This window comes from Phaethon aethereus, assembly GCF_964289735.1.
Source record: "Phaethon aethereus genome assembly, chromosome: Z".
Classification (NCBI taxonomy): domain Eukaryota; kingdom Metazoa; phylum Chordata; class Aves; order Phaethontiformes; family Phaethontidae; genus Phaethon; species Phaethon aethereus.
In genome coordinates, this window is record NC_138577.1 from 47846784 (window position 1) to 47866829 (window position 20046).

The following is a 20046-nucleotide window of genomic DNA, read 5'->3' on the forward strand; positions in this document are numbered from 1 at the left end:
TTTAACCTCAAGGTTATTAGTTTAAATCCAGCCACCTGAAACATTGTTCGTCACCCATGTTTGGTGACTTAGAGAGTCACTTATAGTTTCAATGAAGCCACCTTACAGCAGGAGCAGCACCCTGCGGTGACAGGCTCTCCTAAAGGAAGCTCCCCACCTAAAAGCCCTGCCAAGATCTGGCAGGCCAGAGAGGTGCAGCCTCTTGTCTTCTGGCCAAGACACAACATCTGTCACAAGGGAGAGAGAGGGGAAAGATTTCGCTTTGTCAACGTAACAAAAGCCGGAAAAAAGCAGCATAGTAATACTGTTCCTTTGAGTCCTTTCTAGTTACCAAATAATTCTTGTTTAATTCCTCTCCCCTCTCTTTCAAAAGGCTAGCCAGACATTCCTCCCTACAAGTCTATTCCCCAACATAAACTTGAGAACAAAAAATCAAGAGTTGCTAAACTGGACACAACGTGGAACAGAAAAATCAGTCTTACCTAGGCTTGGAAACACATTTGCAATACCATTTTGGGTCTCCTAAATCAGATGGTGGAGCTCTCCCTCTTCCAGAGCACCCCGGGTGTCTCACTTCTGCCATAAATCACTTTTCAAACACTTGAGTGGTCTTTCCCCCTCAACAGATGGGGAAACTCACTTACTTCACTCACCCGTGAACAAAGCCTGGCCCTGGCTTCCCAGCCCTTCCTCTTCAACAGAGGCAGAGCCCTCCCTTGCCTGGGAAGCCGTTTCCAACCTCCAGCCTCCAGCCCTCCCGCTTGCTGGTGGCCGTAGCTTGCCGCCTTGCTCCCCAGAAGGTTTCACAAGGCTGCAGTGCCTGTAGGCAGCTGGGGACCTGCGAAGTCAGACCCACTGCAAAGGTTTGAGCTCAAGAGAGGGAAAGACCAGATGGAAAAGCCACTGGGTTTTGTGCTCTGTTGTGCAGAAGTGTATTTATCTCCACCGTGTGAACGTGGTGTCCTAATGCAAATTAGGTGGCTCGAAGATCCAGCAACTCCTAACTGGCAGCTTGAGTTAAGCCTGCAAAAGAGCTTGGGAGGATGCTCTGATTGGCAAAACTAATTAAAAAGCTTGCTGCTGTCTTGTGTTTGGTGCTCCTTAGGGCAAGCTGAGTTACAGCACGCTCGCTAACCCAAGGGAGATAGGTAGAATTTTCTCCATTGCAGCCTTGCCCCACATCAGTGACAAGCAGCTATAGCTGCCGCGGCAGCAGAAGCGCTAGTGACACGTGCAGTTACAGCTCTTAAAATGAGGATGGAAATGTTCCTAAGAAAAGCTATTGTAGGGCTGTAAGTGGCCTGGGTGCCACTGCAGATGACCAAAAATGTGAGGTAGAGATTTCCTTTGCTTACGTAGTATCCACAGAGGCTGAATGGTTTCTGCGGTACCGAATATGCCAGGATGTCTGCTAAACTTCCCCCCCTCGCCCCCAAAGCAGCAGTACTACTTCGTTTTTGCTTTTAATTAGATGCAATTAACCATGTAAAGTTAAACGGGGCATGTATTTTTTTAAGCCACTCAGGCTGGGTAGTGCAGTTTCCTGACTTGCATCCTGTTCCAGCAGTAAGGTTCAACATGTCTGCAACAAAAAGGACAAGAATGATTAAATGGAGTAGGGAAGTAGTAATTGTTCTCATTAGTTGCAGCAGCCATTAAAAGTAATTACAGTTTGGCAACAGTGGTTTTCAGATATAAACAGTTAGTGTCTCAGATGCTCATTGGGAGTGAAAGTTAACAAAAATGAAACACCTGTTCATACATCAGTGCCGCTGCAGTTTAGCAGCATGCAGCATTCCTGAAGCTGTTAAATACATGCATTATGCCAACAAAAATTTGGCCACATGTTTACTTAAGGCCTGAATAAATATGGCCAATCTCTGACAAAAATATTAAGATCTCACCTGGGGTTAATAAGATGGACACCAAGAAGAGCCACTTATAAGAAATTTAAACATGACAAGTAATGGAAGGTAAATAGCTATCATTGATGCAAAATGGAATTTTTAAAGAAAAATCCTGTGGTCTGGCTGGCAGAATGCATTGATTTATTCTTATGGTTTCCAGTCCTGTGAGTGGAGCTGCTCCCATGAATGGCTGGGACACAAAAGGCAAAGTCAGTGAGTTGAGCTAATGCAAGACTTCAGTAGCCACTGTTCTCACGGGCTGTAACCCACCAAGGCTGGCAACCTGACTCCGTCTGGCTAGTCCTGAGGATCTGAAGGAGCGTATTTCAAGTAGCAAAAAAACATGTGTAGCAGTTTTGCAGTTCAAGGCCTTTAACTGTATTTTTCTCTTTTCTGGTTAAAAGTAAAAAGCTGTATTTGTATTTCCTCTGACCATGAGAAGTAGAGGCTGAATTACAAATTACCCCAAGACATGTTTGGGCTTTTTGTTTATAAGGAATTTAGAGATCGCATGAAAAAAAAAAAAATCACCTGAGGGTTATCCTGTGGATAAAGTAGATGCGTGCTGGCTCTGTGGCACTCTGGTGGATGCCCGGCAGAGCATGGTCGCACAGGACACACCACACTGAGGTTCATGATGCGAGCGACTTCAGACAGATGTTGCAACTTACAACCCGCACCCTGCTGCCCGCAGCAGCTTCTCCCCCTTCCCAGGGACCCGCACCCAGGCTTGCAGTTGCTCATGCACTTCCCCGGAGGACTTTGGTCAAGAGTCTCCCTTCTTACGGAGAGCTGTAGTTTTCAGAAGTCCACGTTTGTTTATTTTTTGGTTCCACAAAGTGGGAAAAATAGACTGTTTCTCTCACCTAATTTAGGGAGCAACCACAGAGCCAGAAAAAGACAAAGAATTTCCTCCCACTTCTAAAGCAGAAAGAACATAAACTGCTTTACCCAAGGGTTCGAAGTCTACACAACACGCTGCATTTAGAGAGAGAATGAAAGGTATGATCCAGTCCTAAACCTATCCCCCGAGACATAACAAGGGTAACAGAATCATCTGACAAGAACCACCTAAAATGACAGGATTTTAGAACTGGCTCCTTCTCCAAAATGGGGCAATCTGAATCTCCCAAACATCCCAAAATCATGCTTCAGATCAGAATGACTGCATGGTTGTACCTGCACAGCTGATGAGTAGTACATTAAGAAGCACACTACAAATGATAAAATCCATAACCAGTAAGTTATAATATTTTTTATTCATGTTAGAATTTCTATCAGTGTTTGAACATTAATATTTAGAGAGTTTGTACAATTTCCATTCAAAGTTTAACATGAGAACCACACTAGATCACAAATGGCGACTACAACACAGTTCAGAATTGTATGAATATTCACACTCTCTTTCTCTCTTAACACTGTTAAACGCTTTCTTATCTGCCAGGGGGTTTACAAGGAAAAGTGTGCACTGTAATTGTATCTCAGCAGTGTTCCAAAACATAATGGTATCATCATTACATATAAACTCTTTAAAAATATACTTCTGTCAAGAGACTTGATGACTACTATGTACACTACAAAAATAAATTTTCATATAAATAAATTATATGGCATAATTTTATCTTTGTAACTGAAATGACACAAACCCACTCCTACCAAAACAGGCAGGCAATGAGACCCAGTTTGAATATTTTTTTTTCCTTTTAACTCCTTATACTAAAAGCTACGACAAGTCCTTAATGTAATTGTTATATACTCTTTCCTATTTAACATTAGTAAGCACTCTATACAAATAAAAATCCATTAAACAGTAAAAACATAGCTGTAATAGTGTTTCCAATAGAAATAAAATCCCTGCATCTTGTTTGTTATAAACTGGCATGACAAACACTGTAAGAAAACATTCTTATGATACAAAAATATAAATATCACCCATGATTAAAAAAGTTAAAAGAACAAAACCAAAACAAAACAATGTTGCCAGCCACTGAGTTCTCCCCTTACCAATGTGACTATTGGAGAAGGTCTACATTGTGCACGAAGCAGCAGACAGCTCACCCACACACAAGCACGCAGGAGGACTTGGGCAGGGGCAGGTGGGAGACACCGCGGCTCACCCCAGCCCCCTTCCCTCCCGAGGAAGAGGAGGGGGGTGAGGCAGCCCGCCGCGGCGGCGGTGTCAGTGGGAGCCCCGCCGACCTCTGACACGGGAGCGCACACGCTTGGCGGCTGAAGGTAGCTTCCAATTAGTATCATACAGTTTTGTTGCAGAGTTTGTATGATCTGAGGTCACTGTGCTGCTAGTGCTAAATTGGGGCCCCTCGTCTTTTTGTCATTAAGAGTTTTCATGTTAGACAGTGAACTGGACCAGTAGGCAGTTGCGACATTAACCCTTAGTGTGCATTGAAACAGTAGCTTATGTATCATGGGAATGACACCAGGCTCTCGCCACCTGCTCTTCGAGCGTTCACATTGGAGATCTGTAAACAAGTGCCTCATATCAAAGTGTTTTCAAGTGAGCAAAAAAGGTGTGGAAATTTGTGCATTCTAATTATCCCCATTCGTTATGCTGGCAAGGTCTGTGGGCAAAGATAGACTCCCTGAAGCCACTGGAGAAAAACACTTTCCCATCAAAGAATTGGCCGCTGCTGTTCAGGCATCGCAGTTAAAGAAAAGCCCCACCACTGCTGTGTTTAGAAACTGAATATTGGTTGTCTTTGTTTCACTCTGAATATACAACTGAACATCCACCTGCTCTAAAACAACAGCCTGGAGAAGGGCAGGAAAAAGATGAAGAAAGAAGACAGAGATAATGAAAACTTTTGTTCTATGATTTTAAATTAAGGTTCTCCATTCTTAGGGTTTTTTTCCAACTGGAACACAGACTGTAGTGTTTTTTCAGACCCTTCACCTGCAGCAATCCCCCTTTAAAAAGCTAAATTAGTTTCGTAAAGAGATCCCAGTTTAGCTGTTTTAATTAAAAGTGCCAATGCAGCATGGGAAAACACAAACAATATAGAAAAGAACACCCCAGGCCTTATATGTCATTATAGTCCTGGACCCATCAGAAAGCCATTTATATTTAAAAAGTGAAAACAGATTTTTTTAATCCTTCCATTTGATTTTTATCACTTACTATTAACTTCCTTCCTGCCATGGAAATAAGGTGACCAAAGATACTGCCTTCAATGCTGTAAGGACACAGCTGAGCTGTGTCTCACCATCAAACCACTCAATTACCCAGCTTCTAATGCCACTCACAGTTAACAGTATCAATATCAAGATAAGGCATATGCTCATGGAATTTCTATAACCACCAGCACCTCTCAATATCCAGCACCTTTGGAAGTGAAAAAATAATGGTTATAGTGTTTGCACTTACCTGGCACCTCTTGCAAGGAGGGGGGGGGGGGGAAGGGGGGGGCGGAAATCAAAGCACTACACAAACAGTAATTAAGCCTCACAACATTCCTGGGAGGTAGGTAAATGTAATTATACCCATTTTACAGAATGAGAAACTGAGGCATGGGGCAGTTAAGTGACTTGACCAAAGTCATGTGAACCAAGTCATTAAGAGTGTGGGAAACTGAACCACAACCCCAAACCTTGACTCTCTGTCTTCTATTTTAGTTGGGCCTTTGATGATGGCAGTCCATGGTATATGTTGGTAAACACCAACACAGTTTTCACTAGTGCCTGCTAACAGGGAAAGCCAGACTCTCATCAGCATCAGTGGGTTTATAAGCCCACTAAGTGTTACCATACAGTAAAAGAGAAACTACAGTACACCAGGAACATACACACAAAAGCATGCACACTTCCAGATGCACACATGAATACACACAGCAAAACAAAACCTGCACATAGCTAAATCTATTTAAGCCTCCCAGATTAACTTGCTTTTCTTCATATCTGCTTATTTTAAAAATTATCACGCATAGCGTGTTTGAAAGTTAACAGTAACATTTCATACTACCACAGGGTTGTGATACGCAAATTTAAAATATTTTAAACAGACATGTACCCTTTAAAACAAATCCTATTACATAAGCAATATTTGCATAGAATTATACAAGTAAATTATACAATATTTAAGCAGCAGCAACTTATGCTGAAATTTAGAACTAGATTAAGCTTAGTTGTGGCACAGAGATCAATGTACAAAAAGTACAAAGCGCACACAATATTGTCCCCATTCTATTGCCCAGAGGCAAATTACTCCAGATTATACTACTTTACATTGTTCTTTTGTATATTACATATGTGTACATCTTTTAAATACTTAAAGAAATATTTAACAAAATAATACAATAGGTTACAGTAACAGTGAACTGTTGTCCTGATGCAGCATGTCCTTTTCTACAACTTCAAGCAGTTCTTCTCTTCAAGCAGTTCCGGAAATACAGTTTTCCATCTTTGGCCTCTTCTTTGCTTCAGTTATTAACCTTCGCAAATAAAGAGAGAAGAAAAACAAACACTCATTAAAGTTCAAGAAAAAAAATCAAGCTAATACAAAACTCATTTCATGATTCTTGTGGTTACGGTTAGCAGTCAGGAAATATGGACTCTGCTTTCATCTCAGTCATGAATTTCCCAGTAAAGAAATACTGATGCCATTTAAAAAACACAGATGCTTTAATTTCTGAGTTCCTACTTTTAGATACCTGCAACAAGTTCAGTCAAAACCAATGAACACCTCAAGGAGAAATATGCTACATTGAGTACTATGCACAGTTAAGAATCTCCTATTACCATGCAGTTCAGCTTGAAAAAACTGAGCCCAAGTATTTCCTTATTCTGAGGGTACTATTACTTGCCATATTTCTAGACTGCAAGGCTAAAGGCATTCATGTCTATTTGCACTTTGAGATGTTGGGAGCAATGTTTGATAGATCAGAAGGCAATTTTATTGTGAGTTATCAAAAAATTTCCATCAAAACTCTCCACACACGTGTGTGTATGTACGTGCATGTGCGCGTACATGTGAAGTAGTTTTACAACCAAAATAAAATGGCTTCCTCGGTCAAACTAGTGGCTGCCACTGAAAAGCTCTGAAAAGCAAGGAGAGAAAACAGGAATACACAGTTAAGTAACTATTTTAACACTTCCTCTTTCCCCAAAAAGAGAAAACCAGAGTTAAAATAGTGAGAAATGTTTTTTCCGGTGCAAGGCCCAAAAAGCATTCAGGGTAAAAGCTCAACTGGTTTCTCCTCTTCAAAGTTTTCCCTATAAAATTAATGGAAAAATTTCAAGAAAATGAACAGCTTTATTCTTCTCCAAAAATCTCTTAAAATATCCTTTCTGTTGTAAACAGCAGTGTTTCCTGTAACCTCCTCTTGACAGCCTAAAGACAGACGATTTAGGTATCGAGTCTCACAAGTTCTCGGGTGTATCTGTTGTTTCACAGGAACACATTAAACACCCTGCTAGGTCAGCCCTACCCTACACAAACCTGCCCCTGGCAAGGGAGAGATTGGCCCAAGGACTCCTCCACCATGCGAGTTCGCTGGGTGGGTCTCTGAACGCCCCTCAAAGTGCAGGGGACAGCCCGCCACATAGCAGTCCACTAGGCATGGTGGGGCCTTCCCATCTCTCACTCAGCCCATCTTCCCAGAGGGACTCAGTCCTCACTACAGAATTCAAATTCTTTCACAGAGTTTTCTTCAAGAGAGGACAACTCCAAGTAGCTGGCAGTTCTACACTCTCCTAGGCAATGTCATTCTCTATGATGTTTTAGAATGTGCCTAATTCAGGGATCAGAAGACAGGACCTATCACCAGTAAATGCAGTCGCACAGCTCTGAAGATGTTACACAACATCTCTGCTTCATTTTCCTCATCTGGTAAGCTGGGACTGTACAACACAGCCACTTTGCAAGGCTCTTGGAAGTAGTTCATGTCTGAACCCACTAGAACTTCTCAGTGTCGGCAAGAACTATCTTACCCAACCTGATTTCTAGAGCAAAATATACTAAATTCCTGGTCAGCAGATTTAAGACGATCAGGGACCAATAAGTAAACCTACCTGAAGGAAAGGTACCTCAGAGAAATTTTATCTTTCCCCTTTCTTTCGATCACACCGCTGCCTGACACAGGCAAAGCTTGCAGCTACAGGAGTCGGACCTACCTTACTGTGAGCTGTTGCCAGGTATCCTTTCCTCACATTCAACATCTTGCAGTTCTATAACTTCTACTTTAGAATTTCTTCTTTCACACCACACATTAAAAGGCACATGGGGGTCCTCAAATGGCCCATGGTCAGCTTCATGGTATCCCTCGTAGGATGGAAAGCTCCCTCCCCGAGAGCTGTGGCTGTGCACTGCAGGGTGGACAGCAACAGTCACTGAAGCTGAGGCAGTCACAGTAGTGATAGGCTGGCAGTACGCTGGTCCCGCGGCGCCCACGGTGCCGAACGCTGGGCTTCTCATGTGATGAGAACGAGCCCTGTGGCCCAAGCGATCCCTATTGCTAGGTCCTGAATGCCCTTCAGTAGAAATTTCAAAAGCGTCCCTGCGAGGGCGGTAAGGAGGTGGTCGCAGCCCTTCCCTCGCTTCCCGTTTGGGTTGCCTGCCCTGACGCCATGCCTGCTGCGTGCTGGACTCTGTACTCAGTTGTAATCTGGGACTCGACTGATGCCTTGTCTCTGGCTGAACCACCTGAAAGAGAGATGCATGGTTATGACTCTGACAAAGCAGGGCAAACAGATACTACACTTGCTTACATTTTATGCTGAGAACAATTATAATAATGTTGTCCTGGCTCTAACTCCACACAGGTAATGTGCTGGTGTCTGATAATTGTTGATTTTTTCAGATCGTTTTTGTCTGAAGTTAGTAAAACCTGGAAAGCATACCTTCAGAAGAACACAGGATGACAGCTGAAAACATTGCTGTAAGCTTCCTACCTGCCAGTCCATCTTTTCAAAGGGATGGGTGACAAGCACTTGATCTTAACTCGTTCAACAAGCAGAACTGCAGGCGTTTGGAAAAGGCTCTATTCCATGCAGGGCACATACACAGGATGTTAGTAGGGTAGTTTGTATAGATGGTAGGAATCTGTTTTCTGATTTCCGTAAAAAGCGTGAAGTGCAGCGGCCACATCAGTCAATAAACCGTGACCAACTTCAAATGTGGCTGTGCTTGTACCTATTTCTAGGCCTCTGCTGAACAAAACCAGATCCGCATTGCGGCTCAGCATGCAGCATCAGCAGGGGTAGGAGACAGAGCTTTTTCACTTCCCTTTGAAATCACAGTTATGCCAACCCAGTGGCAAGATGCAATAGGCTCAACATTTGGTACAACCCTGAAACTCTTTTCTTCTGGCTCTATTGATCTTTCTCCCCAAAATGTGCTGTCAGAGAGAGGTATATGAGATGGTGATCCACAAGGAGCTATGTGGAAGAGGTCTGATCTTTTAATCTCTTCCCCTTCTCTCTCTAAAAACAGTCATTAAACAGACTGAGAGCTCTCTCTTGTGGCTGGTGCCAATATGAAGTAGCAGCAATTACACGTGCCAAAGACCTATGCTTTCATACCATCATTTTACTCCCAACTTAATTCTAAAGAGAATGAGGAAAGACTTCACTCCCTGCTTACAAGTTTTGGCACAAAGCATAATCAGACAGAAATATGAATGAGCTTTCCACACAAAAAAATAGATTTAAGTAAGAAAAACCCCAAACACACTTCTAGCCCTACTGCCAGTCAATATGCAAGCTACTTACAGTGGATCTCGCAAAGACAGGATTCTCAGTGGCTTCCACTATTACTTGACGGACTGGTGCCCCAGGGCCTTGGGTAGCCTCATACTGATGAAGCTCTTCACTGATGCCAGACACTGTGGTTTGAGAGCTGTACTCTGAATCAGAGGAATCTGACCCATTATTTGTGTGCCCGGGTGGCAATGCAAACCTCACGATGCTAGGGGGTGGCTCAGGAGATGGCGTCGGCAATCTGTTTCGTCCATTGGCTGGAGAAACCTGATAATGACAATGCATTCAGTAACATTCAGTTAGCATTACCCTTTTAATCATTAGTGCTTGACACAAACGCTCCCATACCGCAAGAACCCCAGCACCAGTTTTCTGACAAACATTTATACTGAACAGAAAAAATTAATGAAAGAAAGAGAGACATGATCTCCATCTGTGGATATGTATGTAAACAAGATTACACAGACTCTTCTGGGTATTATTGTCTCAGGAAGTGCATGTATGTGTGTGCTTGCATGCATTTGCACTTATAAAAATAGTATGTGGACTTCCCTCTCCGTTCGGCATGCATTAACAGTGATTTCATATAACTACCTCAAATGTGTATGTATAGTATGGTTCAGGGTCTATCTGCAAAGAGAGATGGACGCACACATAACATAGCAAGGTATCTCGTAATAACATATACACATATATATTGCTAGAGTAAGGGACAGGTCATGTGTACTGTTAGGAATGTAAGAGAGTACACACTGTTGTCAAAACTGTTTTACTAATACTAAAAAAATAAATACTTCTGAAATATTACCAGTGCTGTATACATACCTTGTGTTTTATTCTTGTACACAGACACACACATATATATATATGGAGACGTGAAGCATAGCACACTGATTCTACTAGTATGTGATGAAGACAGCCCTATGTAATGCAGTAATTGTGTTAACTATAGAGCAGGTAATGAATAATCAGCAACCAAATATAAATTTGGTATCTATGAATCCTTTTTTGCTGGACTTGGGCTTTATACTGCAAAGTCATCAACATCTAAGTGAAGCTCTCCAGTCATCAAAAATGTTGCTTGAGCCAAGAGCATACCACAAGGAGGGGCAACTGGACAGGGGGGACCTTCTGTCAGACCTGTCATGGTTATCAAGGTGTGGTCTGTGGACCACCACTGGTGTATGTTGGTCCACACAGGCCTTCCTGGTGGTCTGCTCAGTTAAATATTTTGAGAAAAGCAACAGAGACTGTGAGATAGGAAGGAAGAAGGTTATGTGTAAAGAACAAACTATCTTTTGCAAAATGTTGGGGAAAATCCTTATTTTACAAACCAGTTTGCATGTCACATTATGCTTTTAAAAGCATAAATAATCCTATACTTGTATCAAGTTTGCTGATCGCAGCCTCTAAATCAATACTTATTAAAAAAAAAATTAAAATATACGTAGAAGAATATAAGCTAAATAACAAACAGCACTTTTAATAAAGATTTCAAAAAACACCCTAGAGCAAGACACTTAAAAATGAAAAAAAAAAAAAAAATCGATGAGAATTTAAAAAATAAAGAGATTCTAAAAAAGTGGGGTGATCTGCAGAGGCAGGGGTGCAGACATAGTATTATTACTTCTGTTCACCATTAATTTTACTGACCTCAGGGTATGGTCCAAAGAATGAAAGAAGAACAGGAAGGAGCACCAATCCATTGAGAACTCCCAGAATGGTTAAGATTGCCAAAACAGCAAAGAAATACCTGAAGTAGAGTTTAAGGTGTTTGGGGGAGAGAATAGCCACAAATATTGTTAGAAATAAGGGATTACAAATTACTCCTACATATGTTAAAATAATACCTATAATAAATTAAATCTAAAAATATTACTAACATTGTACTAAACAATTATATCACTTTCCATATACAGATATAGGGTTTTTTACCTTTTGATTTAGAGAAGCTACATTCCACAACCCAAAGTGTTAGTTGATAAAGGAAAGAAAAAAAATTACATTTGTTAATTTCCCAGAATCTGGAAGCATGTAATGTTATTTATGAATATGTTACACAAACACAAAAATATGGAATGTGCTGTGAATAGCTGAATGGATTGAAAGCACAAATACAATGAAAAGGGGCCCCCATTAGTGAAAACCCAGCAGAAGCAAACAAATGAAGTGAAGGGTGTAGAATTTAAACAATTTAGCCTAGAAGGAAAAGAAGCCCTCTTCTCCCAGCAGCTAATCCACTGTGAAATGCATCTGCATCTTACAGCAGAATCTCTAATTAAATCTCCAGTGTATCAGGTAAGGGTTTTCCCTTGCTGTTCATTAATCACAACTTTCTGCGTAGAATCCTGTGAGTTCCAGTTTTACCAAATAGCTCGAATTGCAACCTTTTTAGAACACAGGAACCCGCTTTCTGCAAAGAAAATGCTGCCCATTCTATAGTAAGCTTCAGCATTGTACTGAGTAAGAGCACTCCACAATGGCAGAGCTGCATTGCAGGCTAATCTTTTGTTGAACAATTTAGCATCTCTGAATACTCTTGTTTTGCGTCAGCCAATTCAAACATAAAGACTGAAGTACTATGGAAGAAGAGGAAAGTGCACAAGTGGTTGTCCTTTCCCACCACTGAGGGCTAAGGTCTGGGATCCTTCATGAATACCAAGGTAAACCTGTCAGTAAAAGGAAAGCCTTGCTAGTTGGTATTCGGCACAGCTGGGGCTCAGATTAAATTTAAGGCTTCGTTGTAATTAATGATTTCAAGGACTCAGTCTTGGTAAATTCCTGGAGAAGAAGGCAAAGGAGAAGAACGGAGGGCAAGTTTGCTACTAATGGGTCTGCTGATTACATTGTCTAGCTGGCAACAAACTTTACTACCTCCCTGTTTCCACATCTGATCAAATGTATCAGACTCATGTAAAATTATAAATATCCTGATATTGTAAACATTTGGGAATTTCTGATCTACATTACCAAAAATCAGCAAGCCAATCTACTCCACTAACATAAACCACCAGAACTTTATACTGGGACAGAGATCAACAAAAGCCATTAAAAACATTTGCGTCTCATCCATCTAACACTAGGATAAACAGGAGGATTACATCTCTGACCACTTGGTGTATACAAAGTCTGTTAATTTAATCTTCCACATTGCTGGACTAATCTACCGCTTTCCGGAAGTTTGTGATCTTCTTTGCCCACTATAACAATGCTCAGGCTCCCACAGTTTATTTTATTTTATTTTTTAAACAAGGCAAACTGAAGTCAGATTGTGCTAGAAAATGAGAAACTGATGGCCAAAAAACATAAAGTAACATAAGTTGAAAAGTTGATATGCTCATTTTATAAACCGAGAGAACATCCAATCCAAATTTGGTGTAAAGGGCTGCTACAATCTTCCATTTGCTATGACACAAAAATACGCTTGCCAAAATCTTATCTGTTAAGTAGGAAAGTAGCACACCAAATGCACCTCTATAAATTCAGGTTAAATCTATAAGTAACCTATATGTCAAAGTATTCCAACCCTTACAGGATCAAATCCTAAAAGAATAATTCTACCTTATTTTTCCAATACCAATAAAGTAAAAAATACTGCCTTTGGAAAAAATGCAAATTTTATTTCAGGACATGCAGTATCTGTATAGTAATAAACCTCATGTAGGTTTCATGAGGACTAACTGCAAACTGCCTGCTTTCTTCAAATCTCCTACATACATAAACAAAAACTCTTGAGGAGATTTAGCAGCCATTCTTTCAGTTCTTGCCTTTCACATTTTAGTGTTCTTGTTGTCAAATGGATGTCAGCTAAGTCTAGTCATCTATCTATGTCTACCTAAGCAGTTAAGTCATCTTGCAGAGCATTTTTATTTGGCTCAGTTCTACCTCAGTTCCATTTTAGGGCTTGGGTTATTTTTTTTTCATGCTGTAGTTCACCACAAAGAACCTGTGTTACTTCTAAGATTAGCCATTTTGCAGAGCTCCACAGGTTGCTTGGAATAGAATGGGTTCTGTTTCACTGCACTTCTCAAATTCCCCCCAATGAAAAACTTGCTTTCCTCTCATACTTGACGAATTCACATTCTTAATTAAATTCACAAGAAACAGTCTGCCCGTAGTTCTAAATAGAAGGGCCTTCAGGCTTTGCTTTACAAAATTTTAATATGAAGTTCTGTGTTCCTACTTATGGTTCCCCAGCTCCCAAACAGGGCTTTTTTTCCTCTCCCTGTTATACCTCGCTGTAAACCTCACATAATGATAGAAGGAGAAGGCCCAGAGAGAGTCACTGGCAGCACAGTTGCAGCACACTGTAGGTTCACGTGTCCTTTGCACGCAAACTGTTGTGCATGCAAGAAGTCTGGAGGACCTAAAGGATAAGGGTCAAACCCAGCTAATACTGGACAATACTAGATGCTTTGAACTGACTCATACCCAGAATTAGCAAAGTTTGCTAAAGAGGACCATTTTTGTGTTCTTTCATGCTGGGTGTCAGATTTTCCTGGAACAGATTTTAATACCAGCAATGGAAACACTACCACGTCTAGCATGTAACAAGGAGTTAATAAAACAGAGGGAAAGCAGGACCATGACGTAAGCATGCTTGACACACCATGCATAGTAATAAAATGGCAGATACGCTGAAGTGACTAAAAATTAAAAGCATACTTATTTTTATTTTAAAAAAGAAAGTCAAGACACACACAAATGCTTTACCTGACAATAAAATCAAACTCTGATCCTGCGAGCATTAGCACTCCAAGCAGAGTGGACACAGCCCCATCCAGCACTGGTGCAAACATGTGTTCCAATGCAAGGACAGCCCTATGGTTCCTGTCTCCTATGGCAGTCAAAAATGCCTGTAAAACAATGAAAACAACATTTTATTAGACAGATGCATGCAACCTTCCAAACAGCCTCTCTGATAGCATGCACAGTTTTTCACCAGTTAATTACTTCAGACTGCAGTTTATGGAATTATCTCTATAGCTGGCTAACCTTCAAGAGAAGGCCCAATTCTGCAGTCATACCACATAGTTGCTGCTGAAATCACATGACCAGAGTAAGCACTAATCACAGGGTCAGACGATAGAATAATTCTGTAAAAAATGCCTGCTTGCATCAGTAGGCTTGTGTCTCCAGGTCTGCTTATTTCTGCCTGCAAAGAGGTCATTTCACCGTGAAAGCACTTCAGGCGTCAAGATTACAGGGCTACTCCTCTCACTCTCCTGGGGCCATGGCTCCCGTGACTTTTTTTAACACTTCTGTTCCACTCAAAATAAATGTTTTTGCAACTTCTACTACTTGAAAGCTAGCAGGCCTACACATATAGAATTGCCTTAGGAATAGTGCTGAACACAGTAAAGCTTGAGCAATAATATGACTAGTGAAATGTCTTTCTCCTTCCAACTCCTTAGTGAACAAGCTGTTATCAAGAACACTCAAATGCTGTTGTTTCATATGAATTTGCCTTCTCTGTGTATGACTTAATTGTTTAAAAAGACAAGAACCCAGCTGATACTCTTCCTGTGATTTATAAGGGCTCTCTCTTCGGCAAATTCTCTACTGCCTATTAAGATATGCTCAAGCGGCTATCTTCCTCTTGGTCGTGGAATTTAAGTGTCTCTTCTCTAGCAGCTTATTTTCACTTATCTGACAAATCTGGGGTGGAATCAGTCAACACATTAAAAAGTCATTTGGTGGGACAAGCAGACCAAAAATGGGTACACGTGGAGTGAGAGTCCCAACCCTCACTTCAGTAGGTAGCCAAACCACGTATTATTAATCTTTAGTATTGGATTAAAAGTGGAAAATTAATGTATCCAGGACATTTTACATTCCCATATACATAAATGGATAAAGAATCCCCCTCAGGATAAAGGCAGCTGTCAGTGAGACAACTGACATGAATTGGAGTTACGGGATCTGATCCACAAACATACTAACAAGTTATATAAACATATGTATATATGTGTAATTAAAGGATGCATAATACAAGAGTCTACTATCAATTTGAAATTTATTTGCAGAATTAAAAAAACTGAGGTTACAATCCACAAGTGACAGCAGAGAACTGAGCCACAAGTAGATTGCGAATCACTCTTCAACAAGTTCAATTAAGTTCTGTATCAACAGTTCCAGCATTGCCCTTTTTATTTATGGAACACTGGTTTGACTGTTTCTATGCAGGAAGTTCTGTGAAGGTCAGTACTGCTGCTATCATCAGAGGTCTACTAGGCATTCTTTTATTTAAAGCCTATGTTTGAAAATTTTTTACTCCAGAGTCAATGTGAAAAAAGATGCAATTTTGTGTTTGCTTGGCATTTTACTTTCAGCCACAGGTGACTTTTACTTTTTTTATATATATATAAAAGTTCTGTAAATTAGATTAGTTTCTTCCCATTTAGAAACAATTAACTGTTTTGTCCTTTTTTATTCCAGTTTTTCTGTTTTAAATCTTCAATTCTAAGAAACTGTCATTTCTTTCTTCCTCTTCAACACTTTCTGACACTCCTCGAACTATTTCAAGTCCTAGCAAACAGGTTTACCTCCAAAAGCCTAACTATCCATAGCAGTAAGGGGAAAAAAAGATGTCACCACTTCAGGGATAAGTTGCCCCTCTTTAACCTTACCCTACTTCCCCTACAATTTTTCTTAAAATTATTTTTTCTATCCTGCCACTTTACATGCCCCAACTCTGTACATCACAGAATCATCAAGGTTGGAAAAGATCTACAACATGTTCCCAGTATTTACCTATCCCCAGTGTGCTAAGATCCCTGCTAGTTCTCCTCTATAGAGAGGAGACCTGTCACCAGGTCTTCTTAGCAGTCTACCAGCTCTCCTTTTGAGTCTAAAAGGCCTGTTGCATTCCCATCCAACGTCACCACCACTTTCCAGCCCCCTCCCTTCACTTCATTTTGGATTGCTACAGTACTAGTATACTAGAGATTATAGTGGACTACAAGCACCTCCTCCCTGAAATTATATTATATTGACCACTCATTCATTCCTACTTTTTGATACAGTAAAGTTCAAATTCATAACTATTCTGAAATATCAATTAGAATAGCCTTATAGGAAAATTTCTTATGCTGAGTGTGCAAAATGTTGGAAAGATCAGCACTAACACTGTCAAATGTGAATACAGAAAATAGCCTTTTATTCTTTGTCAACAAATAAAGCAAGATGAGTTTTGTATATCTTGAACACCCAAGACTGCCCCCTTGCAAGTACCCTGTCATTTCTATAAATTTTTGCACATTGACTAAGCTAGGTGAGTAGGTGCACCCAGATTTGGACACTTAACCTTGAAAATGTTTATACAAAACATACTTCTTTCTCCCCTTTGCTCCTCCTCAGCACATCGGAAGACTATTTTAGATTTGTAATACTAACACTGCCACCATTTTATTTTAAAATATTTTGAAAATGCTTCCTGATTTTACGTACCAATGCAACGTGAACAGTGAATTCCACACCAATGCCAACAGAAGCAATGAGGATGACCACAGGCACTGCACTCAGTTTTATTCCAATTAGACCCATCATGCCAAACAGCTCCACAGTCATCAGAGCCAGCACCACCACCTGGATGATTTCAAACAGTTGTTAGTAACTTCTTAATACTCCACACAAATGAAGAGCAAAATATTTCAAAACAACATGGTCACTGTAACATGTGCTCCTCACAACCATCCTCTATTCCCAAAGACAAGCTCCTTTTCCTTGTTTCATTGTGCTCAGTGGCAATGACTTGCTAAAGAGCCAGTTTAAATTATATTCCTAAGAACCAGTTAACAGACAAAGCATCAGTTTTGTATTGGTTACAATTTACCAGTGATCTGAAAAAAAAATTATACTTCCTTATCACGGATACCGCCCAAAACATATGCTCTTTTTCACCTGTTTCTCGAACAATCCTTCCAGAAAAAGTAAATTTGAACTACCTGTACTGGAATTCTTTTATAAGTGAGGATGCCTTTTGAGTAGGTTTAAAGCCCAAAAGAAAACGAATGCCATAATCAGCTGATGAGTCTCAGGTTACAGAGGTACTCTGAGCTTTTAAGGTACTTGGAGGGATTGACACAAAGTGAACAGTTAAATCTGAGGGAAAGCTTTTATTTTTCTTTCATCTACCTTGTAAAAAAAATTTGAGGAAAAGGGAGGGGAGGAAATCTGTAGAATCAACTTTAAAAGTTTATAAAGCCAAGCAGGAAAAAAAGATAGACATACTTATAAAAGCAATGGTGGACTCTGAAAATAAATGCCTTTTCCAAGGGAAAAAAGTATGCACTACAATAAATGATTTTATAAGCTAATGAATCAAGAGTAATAACATAAATTGCTTGATTAAGTGCTATGAAAAATATTCTAGACTAAACATTTACCTTTTAACATACTGTCGTATAAACGTACGTTACAAAAACTAGTAACTGTTTTACACTTTTCTACTTCTGGCATTTTATAAACCATACGATAGTTTATGGAATTTAAACATAGGAACATCATCATTCAATTTAACTTGAATGTTTATTGAGAGGCTTACAGTGTCTTGCAGAAAGCATGGAGGAGTATTTTCTTCAGTTTATAATTTCATGGCTCTTTCTCCTCAACAGCTCTGTTATACTCTTTTCCACAGTGTGTACTGTACAACCTAACATTTCAGTTTTTCCAGAAAGACTGCATTCAGAAATCAGTGGGAAAATTTACAGGCAAGTTAGCGACAAGCAACTGCCTTGAAAAATAACTACGTCTGATAAAAGTGGAGAAGGAATAAATAACTATAAATAAGTTTAATATTTAATAGAGCTTTTAATTTTTCTCTGTGTCTTTATTTCTCATGTTAGGGTGCATCGGAGCAAGGGCAAAAGTTTATGTACTTTTCTGAGAAACCTTTAAAGCTGCAAAAAAGGTGGCCAAAGGATTAAGGTTATTAAGGTTTGTACCTTTAGCATGAACCCTACCCCCTCAAGTTGAATAAATATATAATGAATGATGCAATATACATACTCCACCAGAGGCCCAGACATAAACAAAACCTTCCCGACTACAGCAAGAGCTATGCTGAAAGGAATTTGACTTCAACAAAGACCCTTATAATAAACTTACAATGATCCCAGCCGTCCAGGGGTTTAGGAGGAAGAGGGCACACACCAGAAACGTGCAAGCCAAAACTACGCTAATGGATAAGAGGAGCCAGTGACGAAGACCAATGTACTGCTCCCAAAACAAAAATGGGTAACCATTTGGGTAGCTGGCAATCCCCAGGCTGGTGTAGTTACTACAGATAGCTCTCACTTTCTCGATAGCCTCCACAAAGTCAGAAGTTTCACGCAATCCATTGAGGTAGAAAGGAAACTGAGCATATTCTATGGGCTCAGCTGCTGGAACTAGGAAAAGGATAGCAGTGTTAAAATGTGTATTTGGAAAGAAGAAGATACACAGAGAATATGATTAACAAAACACTTTGTTGTCCACAGCAAAATGCTTAAAGGTATTAAATCTAAATTTTACTTATTTGGAATGAGTGACATTTTTAAAACTCCCCAATAAATTGAAAGCTGAAGCAGTACAGGAGATTACTATATTTTATCATGCAGTGCAATGGGATGAACACAGTCTACATCAAGTCCCCAAACAAGTCCATATAATTTAACAGATATGTTTCAATACATGTATTTAATACTCATCAGTGTTATAGTGGTTTTTACTGAATACCTGGTCAAAAATCCCCAACTGCAATATAAAGTAGATCACATCATCTTAAAACATTTTATCCAAATGTTCTTCTTTTATGCCAGTGCAGTTCCTTTGAAATCAAAGGTCACTTCCCTGAGTAACTGAGATCCACTGACACAAAACTAGAGAAAAATTATGCTCCATCAGGATGGTTAAGATTTCCACTTAATAGTTTGAAAGTCAGGTTCAGAAATCCATGTTCTGCTACTGATACACATGACTGGGAAAATAACTAATATAGAAGTAATGGTTTACTATGGAAATACTTAACTCTTTATCCTTTAATAAATTGATAAACCAACACTCTCCATATTTCTTTTTGAGCATAATGCTATGTCTACTGTATGACAAAAAAAAAAAAGCTTCCACAACAAGCATTTTGTTACTGCCGTTGTGTGTTCCAGACCCTGCAGGGTCATTCAGTTGACTTGCTAAACATGATTTGCCCTATTATAATCTCAACTATAAATTTTCATTAAGACAAGACTTGGCTGACTGCCACAAAGCTCTAGGGTTCAGATACACTGAAGCATGGCTAGCTGGTTACCCAGTCACATTTCCAAGTGCACCAGTCCTCCCCTATATGCCTCTCCCCCTCCCCACTGGTGTCCAACTAGCAATTCTCCCAATAAATCGAAAACTGAAGCACAGCAATGTGAACTGGCATTGGTGCTCAGGAAAACAGTGGGTA

At 40.1% G+C, this 20046-nt stretch overlaps 1 protein-coding gene across 1 annotated transcript in view; it reads right to left on the reverse strand.

Annotated features, from left to right (window-relative positions):
- Positions 1-8034: 8034 nt before the first annotated feature.
- PTCH1 (patched 1) overlaps positions 8035-20046 on the reverse strand; it is a gene marked incomplete at its 3' end in the record, with an annotated part of 63277 nt that continues 51265 nt past the window's right edge. Inside the window, exons 18-23 of the mRNA XM_082013449.1 lie at positions 18726-19006; positions 17067-17204; positions 14331-14473; positions 11271-11370; positions 9630-9884; positions 8035-8562 (exon numbers count right to left, since the gene is read on the reverse strand). Coding sequence (XP_081869575.1) covers positions 8035-8562; positions 9630-9884; positions 11271-11370; positions 14331-14473; positions 17067-17204; positions 18726-19006 — 1445 coding nt within the window. The remainder of the gene's footprint in view (positions 8563-9629; positions 9885-11270; positions 11371-14330; positions 14474-17066; positions 17205-18725; positions 19007-20046) is intronic.